At 51.2% G+C, this 16959-nt stretch overlaps 2 protein-coding genes across 3 annotated transcripts; one reads left to right on the top strand and one right to left on the bottom strand.

The window, feature by feature from the left end:
• Positions 1–847: 847 nt before the first annotated feature.
• Positions 848–9339, top strand: slc8a1a (solute carrier family 8 member 1a). Of its 2 annotated transcripts, none has more exons than XM_028402613.1 (9): positions 848–1065; positions 1824–3634; positions 5542–5645; positions 6382–6399; positions 7422–7490; positions 7559–7686; positions 7757–7856; positions 7937–8206; positions 8347–9339. In XM_028402613.1, exons 2-9 carry the CDS (start codon positions 1848–1850, stop codon positions 8721–8723), a joined length of 2853 nt encoding a protein of 950 aa, XP_028258414.1. In that variant the 5' UTR covers positions 848–1065; positions 1824–1847; the 3' UTR covers positions 8724–9339. The 2 variants fall into 2 exon arrangements, with proteins under 2 accessions (XP_028258414.1, XP_028258422.1); XM_028402621.1 differs by lacking the exon at positions 848–1065 and adding an exon at positions 1235–1301.
• An 813-nt stretch (positions 9340–10152) lies between these two features.
• LOC114445777 (phosphofurin acidic cluster sorting protein 1-like) lies at positions 10153–15851 on the bottom strand. The gene is made up of 24 exons (XM_028421025.1): positions 15790–15851; positions 14773–14860; positions 14339–14428; positions 14104–14229; positions 13858–14017; positions 13683–13780; positions 13504–13587; positions 13370–13429; positions 13103–13254; positions 12923–13016; positions 12771–12833; positions 12511–12599; positions 12308–12428; positions 12109–12213; positions 11914–12014; positions 11677–11831; positions 11444–11554; positions 11271–11373; positions 11108–11150; positions 10967–11012; positions 10803–10893; positions 10527–10756; positions 10337–10447; positions 10153–10265 (listed from the first exon to the last, which is right to left on the bottom strand). Exons 1-24 carry the CDS (start codon positions 15843–15845, stop codon positions 10153–10155), a joined length of 2490 nt encoding a protein of 829 aa, XP_028276826.1. The 5' UTR covers positions 15846–15851.
• Between the last annotated feature and the right edge of the window lie 1108 nt (positions 15852–16959).

A 16959-nucleotide genomic window follows, 5' to 3' on the forward strand; every position in this document is an offset into this window, starting at 1 on the left:
GCCTCCAGGGGCTCCAAAGGTGAGTCGGCCCCAGCCACAGACGTATAGTATAAAGCCAACTACTGGCCCATAATTTGTCATTCTGGTCAGATAAACACTGTCCACATTCATTATTCAGATGAGCTGTGAATGTGCTGGCCTGTCCTCCCATACTGTAGATGGATCTCTGTGTGGTGAACCCTGACCCTGCACGGGACCGGAGTCTGAAGCGGCTGACGACTGGTTGCTGTGTGTCGGCAGTTGGACTGCTGAACAGCGTCTCCTCCTGAAGCTGAAGGTGCGTCGGTGTTGAGACATTTGAAACAGATTCTCCCGCTGCTGTTGTGATGCTGTTGTGTTAGTTTTGTGTTCTCCATGGTCACCATGTTCAAACTGGATAAAGTCTGAAGAAACCATGCACAGAGTCTGAGGCCACTTCCACGGTGGAGGAAGGCCTGAGTGCAGCCCTGTGACCCTGGGCTGGTCCCGCCGCAGTGGCCGGTTCACTCAGTATTGATCCTGTTTGGTGTTTGGACAGCACATATGATCATTTCCGTTGTGGTTTCCTGTGTGTGTGTTGTCGGGTGTGTGTCCTCTGTGTGTTGTTTACACTTGGTCCAGGTTTTTATAATAACCCTGTCCGCCTCTCTTGTGTTACAGCAGCGGTCCCCAGTCAGCTGCTGGTTGTGTTGTTGTGGGTCTGCACCTCTCTGGGTGTCACTCCACGGTGTGGACAGTAGCTGTTGTCCACAGCAGGGGTGGGGGGGCACTTATCCCAGCATTCCTGCCGGCTGTGGCCCGTCGGCGTCACCAGGTTGCCGTTAGTCTTTATCTCCCACACGTGTTGGCAGGGACGAGGAGCTGCTGGAGGAGCTGCTGGAGGCCCCGGGCCCCGCAGAGCCTTGTATGGCCATGGCCCAGTGGGAGAGCGACGATAAGCAGCACACAGGCAGCTATGCAGCCTTGTTTAGAACAATGTGTGTTTCTGTTAAATTTAGAGCAGTTATCGGGCACAGCTCTCCCTCCTGGACACACTCTGCTCCTTCTGCTGCTGCTGCTGCTGCTGCTGCTGCGTCAAGACCAGAGGTGAGTACCAGCTCTGAGGGACCGGATCATCCAAGAGCTGCTGAGACGTGACGCTGCAGCAGAGTTGTGTGATGCTTGTTGTAGTGTTGCTGTCCCTTTCTCCTAAAAGGACAGTGTGCTTTCTGCTGTTGTGTACTTCCACATATCTGAGACTCAGTGTGATTCTGATGTTCTCGAGTCGTGTGTCTGGTCTGTGGAGAAGATCCAGCAGGACGTGTGTGCGTGTCAGTAGTCAGGTGTGTGTTTGTATTGAGTGTGCTCCTCATTCAGCACTGTTGTAGATGATGGTCGGTGTGTGTGTGTGTGGTGGACGGGGGTGTTGTGTGTCTGTGTGTGTGTGTGTTATTTGAGGCAGTGTCTCTGCTGCTCGTCAGATGTTTATCGTTCAGGAGGAGGTGTTTGAGCAGAGTAAATCTCTTCTGATGTTTTCTGGATATTTTCATTAAAAAAACTGTGATGATTTTTTTCTATCAGTAAACGGACGGAAGGTAGGTGTATGTGTGTGTGTGTAGGTTGATGTGGGTGTGTGTGTGGGTTGATGTAGGTATGTGTGTGTAGGTTGATGTACCGGTAGGTGTGTGTATTTGTATGTGTGTGTGTTGAGGTAGGTTTCAGCTTTCAAAATAAAAGCCTGTCTTTCAGAATAAAAGTCCGTCTTCAGTAGTAGCTTCAGTAGTCCTTTGACATTGGTGTGGGTGTCAGAAATGAAAAGTTCCAGATGCGACAGAAACACTGAGCACTCTTTTTGTGTCTCGCAGGTTTAAGGAAGCAGAAGTACCACCATGAGCCGAGCCGGGACCGGGTCACGGCTCCTTACCTGTCAGCTGCTTTTGTTGTTGACCATCATCTTAGAGTTTCGGTGTTCAGCAGAAGGAGCCTCGTCTCTGTTCAACAGCACCGTCAGTAACCACACCAAATGTGGCGGGAGCACCGACTGCAAAGAGGGAGTTATCCTCCCCATATGGAAGCCAGAAAACCCGGCGTTCTCTGACCGCCTTGCCAGAGCAACCATTTACTTTGTGGGGTTAGCGTATATGTTCCTGGGTGTGTCCATCATTGCTGATCGCTTCATGGCGTCCATTGAGGTCATCACGTCACAGGAGAGACAGATCACCATCAAAAAACCGAACGGTGAGAAGATCACCACAACGGTACGCATCTGGAACGAGACGGTGTCCAACCTGACCCTAATGGCACTTGGTTCGTCCGCACCTGAAATCCTCCTGTCCGTGGTGGAAGTTTGTGGTCACAACTTTGACGCCGGTGAGCTGGGTCCCAACACCATCGTAGGAAGTGCCGCCTTCAACATGTTCGTCATCATCGGCCTCTGCGTGTCCGTCATCCCTGAAGGACAGACCAGGAAGGTGAAGCACCTGCGAGTGTTCTTCGTCACTGCCGCCTGGAGTGTGTTTGCATACACCTGGCTCTACCTGATCCTGGCTGTCTTCTCTCCTGGCGTTGTGGAGATATGGGAGGGGCTTCTCACCCTCTTCTTCTTCCCCATCTGTGTTGGATTTGCTTACGTGGCCGACCGCAGGCTCCTTTTCTACAAGTACATGTATAAACGCTACAGAGCGGGAAAACAGAAAGGGATGATCATTGAGACCGAGGGCGAGCCCGAGCTTCCTTCCAAGGTCAACATCGAGATGGACGGAAAAATGCTCAATTCTCATGGAGAGGAGTTCATGGATGGAGAGGCGGAATTTGAAGTGAAGGAGCTGGATGAAGAAGAGGCTCGCAGGGAAGTGGCCAGGATCCTGAAGGAGCTGAAGCAGAAGCATCCAGAGAAGGAGATGGAGCAGTTGATGGAGCTTGCTAACTACCAGGTCCTAACCCAGCAACAGAAGAGCCGGGCTTTCTACCGCTGTCAGGCGACCAGGATCATGACTGGAGCTGGTAACATTCTAAAGAAACACGCCGCTGACCAAGCTCGGAGGGCTGCCCAGCATGACCTCTGCTCCGAGTTGTCGGTAAGCAGCTTCACCTCCAGGGTGTTTTTTGACCCCGGCACCTACCAATGTCTGGAGAACTGTGGCAGTGTGGCACTGAATGTGGTCCGTGGAGGTGGAGACCTAACAAGCACGGTCTCAGTGGATTACAGGACGGAGGATGGCACCGCCAATGCCGGCTCTGACTACCGGTTCACTGAGGGAACGGTCGTGTTCCAGCCAGGCGAGACTGAAAAGGAAATCCGCATTGACATTATCGATGATGATATCTTTGAAGAAGATGAGCATTTCCTGGTTCACCTCAGCAATGTGAGGGTCATATCAGAGGGCACAGGCTCCAACCAGGCGAACCATGTGGACGCGCTGGCAGGTTTAGGTTTGCCGTGCACAGCGACTGTCACCATCTTTGATGATGACCATGCCGGGATCTTCACATTTGAGGAGCCTGTGGTGACCGTGAGCGAGAGCATTGGTGTGATGGAGGCGAGGGTGATCCGGACATCAGGGGCACGTGGTGTTGTGGTGATGCCATACAAAACCATGGAGGGGACGGCCAAAGGAGGCGGAGAGGACTTCGAGGACACTCATGGTGTGCTGGAGTTTGAGAATGACGAGATCCTGTAAGTACAAACCCACAGGGCTGAGTGTTGATGATGTGGTGCTCAGTTGTCTGACAGCTATGCAAAGCATTCTGGGTAAAAGCTTCACTGTGTGACGGTCCATGGGGGTCTCAGTCTGACCCTACTGGTGTACTTTGAGTTGTGTGTCTGTGTGATTATCATCAGAGGACGTCCTGTCTCTGACCCAGCAGTTTACTAAAGTGAGGCCCTTTGTATGTTGGCTCCGCCCCTACCTGTCATGTGACTCATGACAACAGGGATGTAAACACGGTGCGCCGCGCTCGGCCTGATGATCAATGAGCTTCTGCAGACCCTCGTGTAGATCGACCGAAGCAACATTTCTCCATTATTAACCCCTGCAGACTTTTCTTTTGATCCACTAATCAATCAGGTTGAAGGTATTGACTGATCACTTCACCTGTCTCAGGTGTTCACTCTTATAAAAGTAGTATTTTCTGTAAATACATGGTCAGATCAACACTAATGATAAAACAGCTTCATGTCAGTGCTCCACATGTGAATACACAAACACCGTGTGTGGTGTTGTCTGCGGCAGCCTGATGGAGTTGGTGTCGTGTTGTTGGAAGTTCGGTGGTACCAGTGAAGGTCGCCCTGTGTGGCGTTCAGGCTCCGTTCGCTTTCTGACTGCTGGCTGCATGCTAGTTTGTTGGAAGTTGGCTCGGGTCCTGGCTCCATGTTGTTCCAATCCATTCCTGGCTGAGAGCGTGGATCTGCAGCGCGGCGTCTCAGATGTCTTCTGTCCCCGTGGCTGGTGTGTCGGGCAGATAAACATCACGCTGCTCTCTTCCTTATTAGGCCGTCCTGTGTCGAGCAGCGGCAGGATCCTGCTCATCGTCGCAGCATCAGCCCATAAAGCAGACAGATGGCCACAGCCTGATTCTGTCAGCACGGGGGAGGTCGCCGCTGGCCGGCAGCCACGTCTCCGTCCTCAGCTCACTTTATCTGTGGCTGTCCTGTAAAACCTGCTGCTCTGCTTGTCTGAGGGGTAGCTGAAGGTCGTGCTACAGGGACGAATACTCTTAAAGGTTTTTTTCTGTGGCAACAAGTCCTGTCCTGATGGGGAGATTTTATAAGCAATAATTCATAAGACCACAGGGGGGCAGAAGCAGAAAGCGGTTCTTTTATTTGACTTTTATATTGGACAGTAACAGTAAGAGGGAACAGTGACGTGAGGTCATTGTCATGGACTGTGTTCAATCATCTGTCTGAGACTGCAGTGATGACCTGACTGATTATAATTACCTGACTCCTCGGTAACATCCTGAGAGAAGGGTCCGCTCAGGGTCTCTGCTTCTGTTGGTGTCAAATCATTTTAAACATTTTAGTTCTTACACTAAACACTGCAGAGGAATACGAGTGCTGGCTTCATGTCACAGCCTCCTTCAGTCTGCTCGCATCAAATAAACATGGAGATGGATGGAGGCGATGTGCCATGCTGCGCACACACACACACACACATACAGCTTCCATCCGTCCTGCTTTAGTCAGTAGTAGGTCGTGCAGTCAGAGCTCTCTGTGGTGCTGCCCTCTTCAGGCTGGCAGTGTGAAATGATTTCATCCTCATGTGCGCCCCCTGGTGTCAGCTGGACTTCCTGCCTCTTCTCTGTTTCAGTAAGACCATTCGGATCAATATAATCGATGACGAAGAATATGAGAAAAACAAGAACTTCTTCCTGGAGATCGGAGAGCCGCGGCTGCTGGAGATGAGTGAGAGGAAAGGTGGGGGCGTTCCTGACCCCGCCCATGCCACTAACAACCTCTGACCTCTATTTACACAGAATTCACATGCTCCTGCCCGTTGCCATAATGACCCAGCATCCATGAGTGTGTGTGTGTTTGTGAACTAATGAGTGACCCCTGACCTCTGACCCCCCTGTCCTCCACAGGAAGACCATAGCTGTTAGACTAGTCGATCATGACGAGTACGATAAGAAGGCCAGCTTCTACATAGAGCTGCAGGAGCCGTATTGGAACAGGAGGAGATGGACAGGTGTGAAGACACGCCTCCTCTGATGACCTCTGACCTTTCTCTCTTCACCTGTCGCTCTGCTCCTTCCTTTTAGCTGTTAGACTGCAGTGCATTTCAGGACATGTTAGGACAGATGTGGACGGTGCTGCTTGGACAAGGTTTAGTAATGTTGAGACAGGTAAAGACAGAGACAGGCCTGAAACTGATACACAGCAGGTGGACATGATGTATGGGACATCACTCACCTGTCAGTGAGACAGCGAATCAGCTGCTCTTCATATGTGAACCAGGCTGTGAACCAGGCTGTGAACCAGGCTGTGAACCAGGCTGTCAGGCTTTAACGTGACTCTGTTGGGAACTTCCTGGGTGTTGCTGATTGGCCGGGGCGGGTCTGAAAGTTTAGGGGTCAGGAGACACTGACTGATTTTTACTTCTGAACATGAACTAACAGCCTGATAAACCCTCACTAATTGGACATTGTCCAACATGTTTGTCCTGCTTAATGTCCAGCGGTTAAAGAGTCTTCATGTTATGACACGTGTCCTTCTTTGTGTGTCTCTGCTTCCTGTTTGTCTCGGCCCTCTCTTCAGCTGTGCTGCTGCAGGAAGTCGGTAAGCTGCTTTCACTTTCTCTCTCCTACAGACTCGTCCATGTCTCTGTCTCTACCTGCCTCTTCCTGTCTCTTGTCTGACATTGACTTCATGGATTTGCTGTTTTTAACAAACACCATGTGACTTCCTGTTTCCTGTCCTTTCAGGTGGATTTGTGAGGACAGGTAGGTCAAGCCGAACCCCTCAGGCCCTTCATTGTGTTCCTTTCCTGCTTTCATGCCTGTTTTTCTGTGATCTGCAGACCAGCAGCTTTGTGGTAAGAACCTGTCAGTGCTGTTTGCTCTCAAAGTGTTTCCACACTTAGAGCGGCAGCGTGTGATGCTAACGCAGCGCGGCCAGGTCACCACTGATGGACAGGAAGTGCTCCTGCTCTCCTGTCCGGGCCTACACCTGACACTTCTGCGTCTTTATGCTAAGCAGCACTAACCTGCTTCAAGGGCAAGAGACGTGATACACAACATGTGGACACGCCACTGGCGGCCATGGCAACGCCCATAATTATACGTAATTTTAAGTCAGAATACCATTGAAACGAGTGAGTTGTAAAAAAATCCCCCCCCCCCCCCCTGTACAAATGACACTAGAAAAGAACCTATCATCTGAGATCAGAGTGGTTTTTTGTACCAGGCTGTGAACATGTTCATTTCTGCTGTGAACTCGACCATTTTAACATGGGAGTCTATGGGAAATGACTCGCTTTTGGAGCCAGCCCTCAGCAGTTGCGGCGTGAATTACAAGTTTTGACACTTCTGCATGGGCTTCAACTTTGAGCCCCGAAGGTTGCCGCTTGGTCTTCACTCGTTTTTCCACAGTTTTCTGAATGAATCTGTAGATGGCTGACCTGATGGTGGTTCTTGTAGCCTGATGCTAATCATCATCCTCGAATCATTGATTTAACAGCACTTTAATAGGCGTGTTCAGCCCTAAGACATGATTGGGTCAGCTGACCAGCCTGAATCCCTGTCCCAATCCCGATTGGTTGCGTGTGCATGCATCCACACTGCACACCAATCACTCGGCTCTTCACGGCTAACTCAACCTCTGACCTCTTCGCCTGTGAGGCTGAGGCTCAGGACAGGAACAGGGAGGTTGTGCCCTCTGAGCATGCTCTGCTGTTCCTGATGTCACACGTGTAATCACACACATACACAGTATGCAGATGTTTCAGGCTCTGTTCTCGGTTCAGGTAAAGACATCTACAGGAAGGTGCAGGGACGAGATCACCCCGCCCCCTCTGCTGTCATCAACATCACAGGTGTGTGTCCGTCCTTCATCCATCATCAGTTTACACCTGTTCAGGTAAATGAATGTACTTTCTCCCAGAGGAGGGGGGTGAGGAGGCTTTGACGAAGAAGGAGGAGGAGGAGCGGCGGATCGCAGAGATGGGCAGGCCGACGCTGGGCGAGCACGTCAAACTGGAGGTGATCGTCGAGGAGTCATACGAGTTTAAGGTAGGGCTCTCTGAAAGGTAGACATCTGTCGTGAAGATCCTCCTGCCAGCTGTCACTTCCTGGGTTTCAGAGCACGGTGGACAAACTGATTAAGAAGACCAACCTGGCTCTGCTGATTGGGACAAACAGCTGGAGGGAGCAGTTTGTGGAAGCCATCACTGTCAGCTCTGGTACCAAACGTCTTCGAGTCAGGTGTCTGCATTTAGGCCTCTGAACTCCTCACCTACATGTGGACCTCTCCTCTGTTCAGGTGACGATGACGACGACTGTGGGGAGGAGAAGCTGCCCTCCTGTTTCGACTACGTCATGCACTTCCTCACCGTCTTCTGGAAGCTTCTGTTTGCCTTCGTTCCTCCCACAGACTACTGGAGTGGCTGGGCCTGCTTCGTGGTCTCCATCTCTGTCATCGGCATCCTGACGGCAGTGATAGGAGACTTGGCGTCACATTTTGGCTGCACTGTCGGCCTCAAAGACTCCGTCACTGCAGTGGTGTTCGTTGCTCTGGGCACGTCTGTACCAGGTCTTTACATTTCTATTCATATCACTCATTCACCTTCATTAACTGATTGATCAATCAGCCAGTCAATCAAGGACAATGTCCTCCAGTTGGCGTTAGAAACATTTGTAAAGCTCCTTTCTGTTTCTCCGTTTCTTCTTCAGACACCTTTGCCAGTAAGGTGGCCGCCATCCAGGACCAGTATGCAGACGCCTCCATTGGCAACGTCACAGGAAGTAATGCTGTCAATGTCTTCCTGGGTATCGGTGTGGCCTGGTCCATCGCTGCTATCTACCACTCCATCCAAGGTGAGGAGTTCAGGGTTGATCCGGGTACACTGGCCTTCTCGGTCACACTCTTCACCATCTTCGCCTTCGTCTGCATCGCCGTTCTCATCTATCGCCGCCGGCCAGAGATCGGGGGGGAGCTCGGTGGCCCCCGAATCCCCAAGATTCTCACCACCTCCCTGTTCTTCAGCCTGTGGCTGATGTATATCATCTTCTCCTCACTGGAGGCCAACTGCCACATCAAGGGCTTCTGAGAGGTTGGACCTGAGATGTTCTGATGGATCAGGTTCTGCAAGTTCTTGCAGGTTCCTAAAAAGTGTTGTTAGTTTAACGTTTGGTAGATATCTAAGGGTTAAGAGGTTCTGGAAGGTTTCCAGTGGGTCTGTTTGGTTAGTCTGACAGATGATAAATAAACTGATGTTCTAAAGGTTTCAGACATTGATAGTTCTCCAACAAGATGTACCGCCTGCCTAAAGGTTTAATGGTTTCAAAGGGTCCAGGTTCTCAGGTCTGGTTCCTGTCTCTTATCACTCTGCATGTTGCAGCAGGGTCCTAACAGTCACAGAACATGTCGGGTCAGTCTCTGTGACATGCTGTGGGATCCAGAACATTCTGACTTGTTGGACGTCTCTCTGGCTGCTGAGCGCTGGTGACCTCAAACCTCTTCCTCACAAACCTCCTGAACACGTACAGAACTTCACCGGACCTTCAGTGTGTAAAGTGACTGTAACAGGGCAGCTGCAGGGATGAACCTGCAGGTGTGTGTCCATCTCTGTGTGTGTCTGTGTGAGTGTGTGTGTCTGTTTCCATGTGTGTGTCTCTGTGTGTGTGTGTCTATGTCGATCTGTGTGTGTGTGTCTGTGTTGATCTGTGTGTGTATGTGTGTGTCCATCTCTGTGAGTGTGTGTGTCTGTGTCCATGTGTGTCTATGTCCGTGTGTGTGAGTATGTGTGTCCATGTGTGTGTCTGTGTGTGTGTGTGTGTCTGTGTTGATCTGTGTGTGTATGTGTGTCCATCTCTGTGTGTGTCTGTGTTGATCTGTGTGTGTGTGTCTATGTCCATGTGTATGTGTGTCCATCTGTGTGTGTCTGTGTTGATCTGTGTGTGTGTCTGTGTCTGTCTGTGTGTGTGTGAGACACCTGAAAATGGCCTCCGATCATTCATCAGGATGTTGTTCTGTGATGTGATTAGCTGTTTGGATGATGTAAACTTCTTTCCAATATTAAAGTGCAGTGAGTCACCTTTCTTGGCTCTGATTGGTCACAAAAACAGTTTGAGAGTTATTATTATTTATTTAAGTTTATTGACTGGTCTCTTTTACAGACTTTAAAGGGTCCGATGAAGTTAAAGGCTCGTTTGGAATCATCCGTCTTCACAGTAACAGCTGCAGAGGATCATGGGTAATGTAGTGCAATACCTGATCGTCAGACCCAGAGGACAACGAGCTGCAATATGTTTGAGTTTAAAACCCCTTATACACTTGTAACTATGACAACAAGCGCCGTACATGGCGTCATAAGTATCAAAAATGATTCTTTGAACTCAAACTAAGAATCTGCTCTGGTACAAAAGGATGTAAAAAGCTGTAATGGAGAAACCTCTCAGAGGGATGAGGAGGAGGAGTCACCATGGACACACCCAGAGGAAGGTCATGTGGTCCACGTGCAGACAGGTGGGGGAGGGTCAGGGTTTGCTGTAGCCGAAGATCCCCACAGGAAAGTGTTTGACGTGCGTCGGCCACTGAGCCGCCAGCTGGAAAAACTTCACGTCGTTCCACTCCACTCCGTCTATCCACACTGAGAAGGACACTGATCAATACCTGCTGATACTGATCAATGAGATCTGCAGTGTGTGTGTGTGTGTGTACCTCTGAGTGTGTTTTGGTGTTTGGAGGTACAGATCAACCTGCTGATGCCTTCGATCAGCTGACTCCTTGACTCCGCCTCTTTCTCCCTCGTCTTCTTACTGAGGAACATGACTGTCACAATTGTTCATCAGCATCATCATCTTCATCATCGTAGCATTCACCCTCTTCATCATTGTGCCCTCTTCCTCACCTTTCTTGTTCTTCTCCTTCGTCACCACTGTCATGCTCATCAGCTCCCCCCCGCTGAGCCGTGACACCTGCACAGAGCGGAAGTTGTTCTTCAGCGTGTTCTTCGTCCCCCCCTCCCTCCTCCGCTCTCCTCCTCCTCCCTGACTGCTCCAGTAGTCCACCTGCAGGCCCATCACCTCAGCTGGACAGCTGGGGAGAGAGTGGGAGGAGACACAGGACAGGCGTGATGATTCTGACCACCACCATCGTTCTGAAAACAGCTGACAGGAAGTACCTGATGGAGGGGGAGGGTGGAGGTGTGGAGCTGATGCTGATTGGTGCTCCCGATTGAGAGGGAGGGGATCCCAGTATGACGTCATCAGAGTCCACTGTGGAAGGACATGTAACACACCTGTCAATTGGGAGGAGGAGGGTGTGGGCTGTCAGGTGAGTCAGGCGTACCTGAAGTGGACAGAAAGTTCTGCTCCACGACGCCGACCTTCACCAGCTGAGAGCACGAACACATCAACACAACACCATCGTCACATTAGCACCAGCTGTAGCAGCATTGTCATCAACATGTTTGTATTTGCAGCTTTTTACCCCAATGAAAGGAACAAACTTCTGGTAGGAGTCATCCTCAGAGCTGCAGAGGGAGATCAGAGTCAAAGGCTGCACTCAGAGCTGGCTACCAGTGAAGAAGCTAGACAGCGCTAAACAGTGGCACGGCTATCGTGCACTGCACAGTCCTGGAGGCGGGCCGTACCTCCGGTGTTTGCAGGTCAGCATGGCCTCAGAGATCGAACACAAGTGGGAAACAGCTGCACCTGCCAAATACTGAGACACCCGACCAGCCACGCCCACAGGATCTAAAACAAACCAATCGGAGGGTTCAGAGGGTGAAGGTGTGACGTCAGCACAGAGTTAAAGGTGCCGTACCGAGGGCAGGTGCCTCCGGACGTCCAAACAAGTCCCTCCAGCCAGCATCCATGAACAGGCTACAGAACTTCCCATCAAATGAAGACAGGTACTTGGCCAGGGGGTGAGATCCTGGGGAGGTGAGGAGCATCATGGGAAGGTTACATTATGATCGCTGCTGACAAGACTGGAAACTGGAACCATCAGAACCTAGCTGTGTGTGTGTGTGTGTATGTGTGTGTACGTGCACATACCAACGGGGAGGATGAGAAAGCGGATGTAGCTCAGCCAATCAGGCGTCTTGCTGGCCAGCTGCTCGACAAAGCAGCAGAGGACGGTGCTGAGATAGCTCTGATCTCCACCCACCGCCACCTTCACTGTGGGCGGAGTCTGGGAGTTACAGTTACAGCTGCAAGAGACGCATGGATCACACATCAAACACAGGACAGCCAATCAGCACCAGATAACATTATTGATGATATGATCCCTACAATCTTTGGATGCGACTGATGATGGCGCTGAAGGCAGCCTGAACATCTGCCGCTGAGGTGGTGCAGACGATTGGCTGATCGAACAGAACCTCAGACAGATACTGAAGTGAGAGGGGGGGGGGGGGGGGGGTGATGTGAGCTCAGCTGATCAGTAATCAATACGCTGACTGATTATGTGTGTGAGCACTGACAGACCTGCCCCTGCCAGTCTGTGGTGTTGATCAGGATGATGGACTCGGGTATCTGATCCTCAGAGAACAGGATGTGGTTAAGCTGATCCAAAACACACTTCCGGGCAACCTACACACACACACACACACAGAGATCAATCCTGAACATGTCATGTGACACCTGGTGGTGTAACAGGGTCGTAACACCTGCAGGTGACACTCACTTGTGGAGCAGGGGCCCTGTAGTCACATGACGTCTCACTGTCCACGCTGCTGGTCCTGTCCGTCCCTCTGGAGTTCTGTCTGACGCTCCACCGGTGGCGAGACGTCTGACTTCCTGTCTTACTGCAGAGAGAGTGACCATCATCACCTCAAGTGTGTGTGTGTGTTCGACTGTGTGTGACTGTGTGTGATAGCATGTGTGTACCTTGGGGACATTTGTGTCTGGGACTCAGTTTTACAGAGTTTGGCAGCTGGACCTGTATCTGTTGTCATGGAAACATCATCCTCAAATTCCTGTGTAGAGAAGAAGAAACCTGAAAACCTGTGTGTGTGAGTGTGTGAGTGAGAGTGTGTGTGTGAGAGTGTGTGTGTGTGTGTGTATATGTTTGTGTGTGTGAGTGTGTGTGCGCGAGTGTGTGTGTGTGTGTGTGTGCGCGAGTGTGTCTGTGTGTGTGTGTGACTCACCACAGGGTCGGCCTCCTCTCCTCTGATCTCCTCAGGTACTCCAGCACATGGGGGCTCTGCTGCCTGCTTTGGGACAGAGGTCAGTGAGACAGTGTGACCTGCAGGGGGCAGCAGAGCTATGTGTGAGTTGCAGGTGTGTGTGTGTGTGTTACTGCTGCTGGTTGTCCTGTCTGTTGACTCCTCTGACTGTTAACGCTCCTGATCTCAGTCTGAGAGCTCGACAGAGCCGCGCTCTCAAAGAAGGGCCTGGACACACACACACACACACAGATAAAGGCTTCCTGGCCTGTATGGAGACCTGCTGCTGATGTTACCATGGCAACGAGACTGACCTGAGTTTGGGTTTCGGTGTGCTCTGGATGCTGTCGTTGTCGTCCAGCTCGGGCCCGCTGTCGCTTGGGTTGTAAACCTCCAGGCTGTCATACAGCAGATCCAGGTCCTCCTCAGCCTCCTGACTCTGGCCCACCGGGTCCGAGTCCAGAACCTGCAGGACACCAGCTGCTCAGAACTTACTTCACTTTGACCTGCCCTGACCTCACTGTGTACTGAGTGATGCCATCACTGTGTACTGAATGCTGACTGTCTGTCAGTGTACAAACCTCATCGGAGACTTTGAACCTCTTCAGCAGAGCCACAAACTTCTGCTTAAAGTTCGGCTGCTGAAGGAAAAACAAAACAGAAGAAAAGTCACACAAACACACTCACAGGTCAGGGTTATTGAATAGGTCCTGACCTGAGTCAGCGAGACCACTCGGGCTGTCTTCCAATGAGCCTTCTTCGTCTTTCCCTGCATGTCCTCATCGTCATCAAACATGTCCTGAGAGACACAGAGAGGAAGATCTAGGATTTAACCCCTGATAGACTGAACTCAGAATGTTGTGCTAGCTTGTGTTAGCAGGTGTGCTGACTCACCTGAGGCGGGCCTGCGTCGTCACTTCCTTCCTGTTCAGAGTCATCATCAGAGCTGTCCTCATCGTCTTCCCAGTAATTTTCTATGTCAGGAGAGTGGTCTGTCCACACACATGTCAATGAATACAAACTGTACACACACACACATTTAATGAGCACCTGATGCCTGTTTTCATACCTGAGGCCTTGGTTTTGTTGCCATGGTGACCACTTGTGTCCTCCTGTTCAATTGGCTGGCTGGAGAGAGAATAGACGCTCAGCTCCGCGCGCACTGAAGCATCCTTGAGGTTGCTGTGGAGACAGAGGATGTAGGCTCCATCTGTTGGATGCTGCATCACCTGGCACACACACACACACACACACACACAGGTGATTTCACCCTGCTGACTGCTGACAGTCTGGTTGCTTCTTCTTCCTGCCGTACCTCCGCCATGTTGATGACGCCCACTGCCAGCGTCTTGTAGCCCAGGATGGTCCGGTTCTTGTACCTCTTCCTCCTCTGCAGCATCACATGCAAGCGGTTCGCATCGCGCTTCAGGAAGTGAGGATACTGAAGGACCAAGCACACCCCACTTCAGCTGAATTAACTGTGTGTGTGTGTGTGTGTGTGAGAGAGAGAAAGAGAGTGAGAGAGAGCGAGAGAGAGAAGGAATGGTGACCTGCAGAGAGAAGGTCAGTTCCAGGTCAGTCTCCATCAGGCCATCCGGGGGAAGAACGTACTCGTTGGATCTTAGAGTCCGCTTAGAGCCCTAAGACATGAAAACAGCACGGAACAAATAATTATCAATAGTCATACACCTGGTAACAAATCTCACAGTGCAACATCAAAGCAACAAAACAATAGAATAAAATCAATCAATAAATACAAGTTAAAGAGAAAAGCAGCATAAAATGGACCCGCCAGGATAAAAGCAGCCACCATGTGGCGCTCTGAGCTGGTCTGGCATGCCTTTGCATAGAGGAGGAGAAGCGGCCGTGAGGCATGCTCCTCAGGTGAGTCCAGGGAGGCTGCAGTGTGTGCCCCTGGCCTGACCGGGCTCTGGGGTTTGTGTGGTATACTGTCACCATGGAGACGAAGGATTGTGCGGTGTACCTGGATCTTCGCGGCGATGACGACTGAGCTGAGCTCTCGGTCCAGCTCCTTCAGCACCTTCAGCTTCTTCAGGGTCAGACTGCAGAGCCTGCAGCAGAGAAACATCAGTCACATGACGCAAACCGCCCGTCTGTCAGAAACACAGACAGCAACATCTGCTCTGGGTTTCCATGGCAACTGCTCTGCAGATGAGCCCAATGATGATGATGATGATGAATGTCATTTCATTTTGTGTCATGCTGAACCTTTCTTTGACAGAGGAAGAGGAGCAGGACAAGGAAGAAGAGGAGGTTAAGGGTTAAAGGTGAAGGTATCAGTCTGCTTTTATCCTTGCCTCCTTCTGGGTCACCTGTCTAAGAGGATTAGCTGTGATTGGCTGAGCTGGTTAACCCCAGCCTGCAGGTACTGCTGCTCATCTGCCAGGTGCAGGGATCACAGAGGAGGACAGCCTGCTGCTCCATCTGCTGCCTGATTGGCTGCTGTGCTGTGAGGTAGTCGTTAGGGTCATGAGGTCACAGGAGTGAACAGGCTCTGATTGGATGAGTCCCCGTAAACCTCTGAACCTCACACAGAGTGTGTTCAACGTGACCACCCTCAGCCTGACGGACAGATCTGCTGCTCGTCAGGCCCGCCAGGAGACAACAGAACAGAGAGAACCCTCCAAACAAAGAGTCCACTTCATCAAGACCCTGATCCTCCTCAGCAACCAGCAGGAGGCCATGATGGAGTCACATGTGAGCAGCAGTCATATGACCAACATTCAGAGAGTATCTGCCTGACCTGCTGCTGGTTTCTGTCTGTCTGTCTGTCTATCATGTGACAGCAGGGGACCAGCTCAGAGGGCTGTGATCAGCTGTGTGTGTTATGAGGCTCACCAGCTGATCACACACTACCTGAAAACAAACACCTGCTGCGCCTCATCTACTTTAACCTGTCACCAGGCTGCGCTATGAAAATACATGAAACACACACACTCACACACACACACACTCAGCCATGGGCTTTTTATCCTCTTACCTGGGGACGCAGCTTGGAGAGGACCGGTCGATCTCCCAGGTAGCGAACAGGTTCATGGGTACCGGCACGTGCCCCTCCGGCTCCACGGCGGTACCGCCGGACGGGTCCGACGCGGTCCCGCGGAGCCCGCCTCTGTCCACCGCCGCCATCGTCACCTCTTCACGGAGGCAGATCGCGGCTTCTTCCAGCGCTGTCAGTGAAGGGGGCGGGACGGAGGAGGGATGGAGGCGATGATCCCCACACACACACACACACAGAGAGAGAGAGAGAGAGAGAGAGAGAGAGAGAGAACCTAACTTGAACCTGTTCATTGATTGATGAACAGCCCAGAACGTGTGTTATTTTTACACCAATAATCAATAAGTCAATCAGCTCTGTGCCCTCAGCAGAAAATCAATAAATAATAATCAATTAAACAAAATAATATCAAATCTCCAAAAATGATGGTTTTATTGATCATCTTCGGACTTTTAAAGGTTGGTGTCACTTCCTCACAGCTCCACCTTGTGGCTGCTCCGCTGCACTGCAGCAGTCCCTCCCTGTGTGGGCAGTAGCTGTGGGTCTGAAGCTCCCTGCATGTGGACGGCATCCAGTGATCACAGCCTGCTGCAGTTAGCTTAGCTTAGCTTAGCTGGGTGGAGCTTCAGAAACAGCCAATACACAGACTGTCTGCAGCAGGACAGGACAGGAGGGGGAGGACAGACCTGCAGGTGACTCCTCCCCCTCAGTGGGCACAGCACAGATCTGACCCCCAGTCCCTGCAGGACGTGCTCCTAAATCAAAGGTTAGTGGTGTAATAAAGAATGAAAAGCTTTAAATGACATAAGCTCAGAAATATTGAACTCAGTCTGGAGGGTATTCCAGGCTGGAGGAGCAGAGAAGCTAAAGGCCCGTTTTCCCAGTTCAGTCCGAACATGAGGAACCTGCAGGTGGTAGATGCCACTGGATTGCAAGGCATAGTGAAGGTGTGTGACTCGTGGACATGTGACATGAGGACATCACGACAGCTGAGACTCGTGTGTGTCCTCCACTCTCTGTGCTTTTGATCCAGTTGCAGTGAGTTCCACTGAAACCAGGTGAGCTCCTCCTGCGCCCTGAGACCTGCTCTCCTGATGAATGAAGAACATCCTGACCTCCATGTAGAAGAACCAGAGGATCCTGGCGTGGCCT

The sequence above is a fragment of the Parambassis ranga genome, chromosome 1 (genome assembly GCF_900634625.1).
Source record: "Parambassis ranga chromosome 1, fParRan2.1, whole genome shotgun sequence".
NCBI classification, from domain to species: domain Eukaryota; kingdom Metazoa; phylum Chordata; class Actinopteri; family Ambassidae; genus Parambassis; species Parambassis ranga.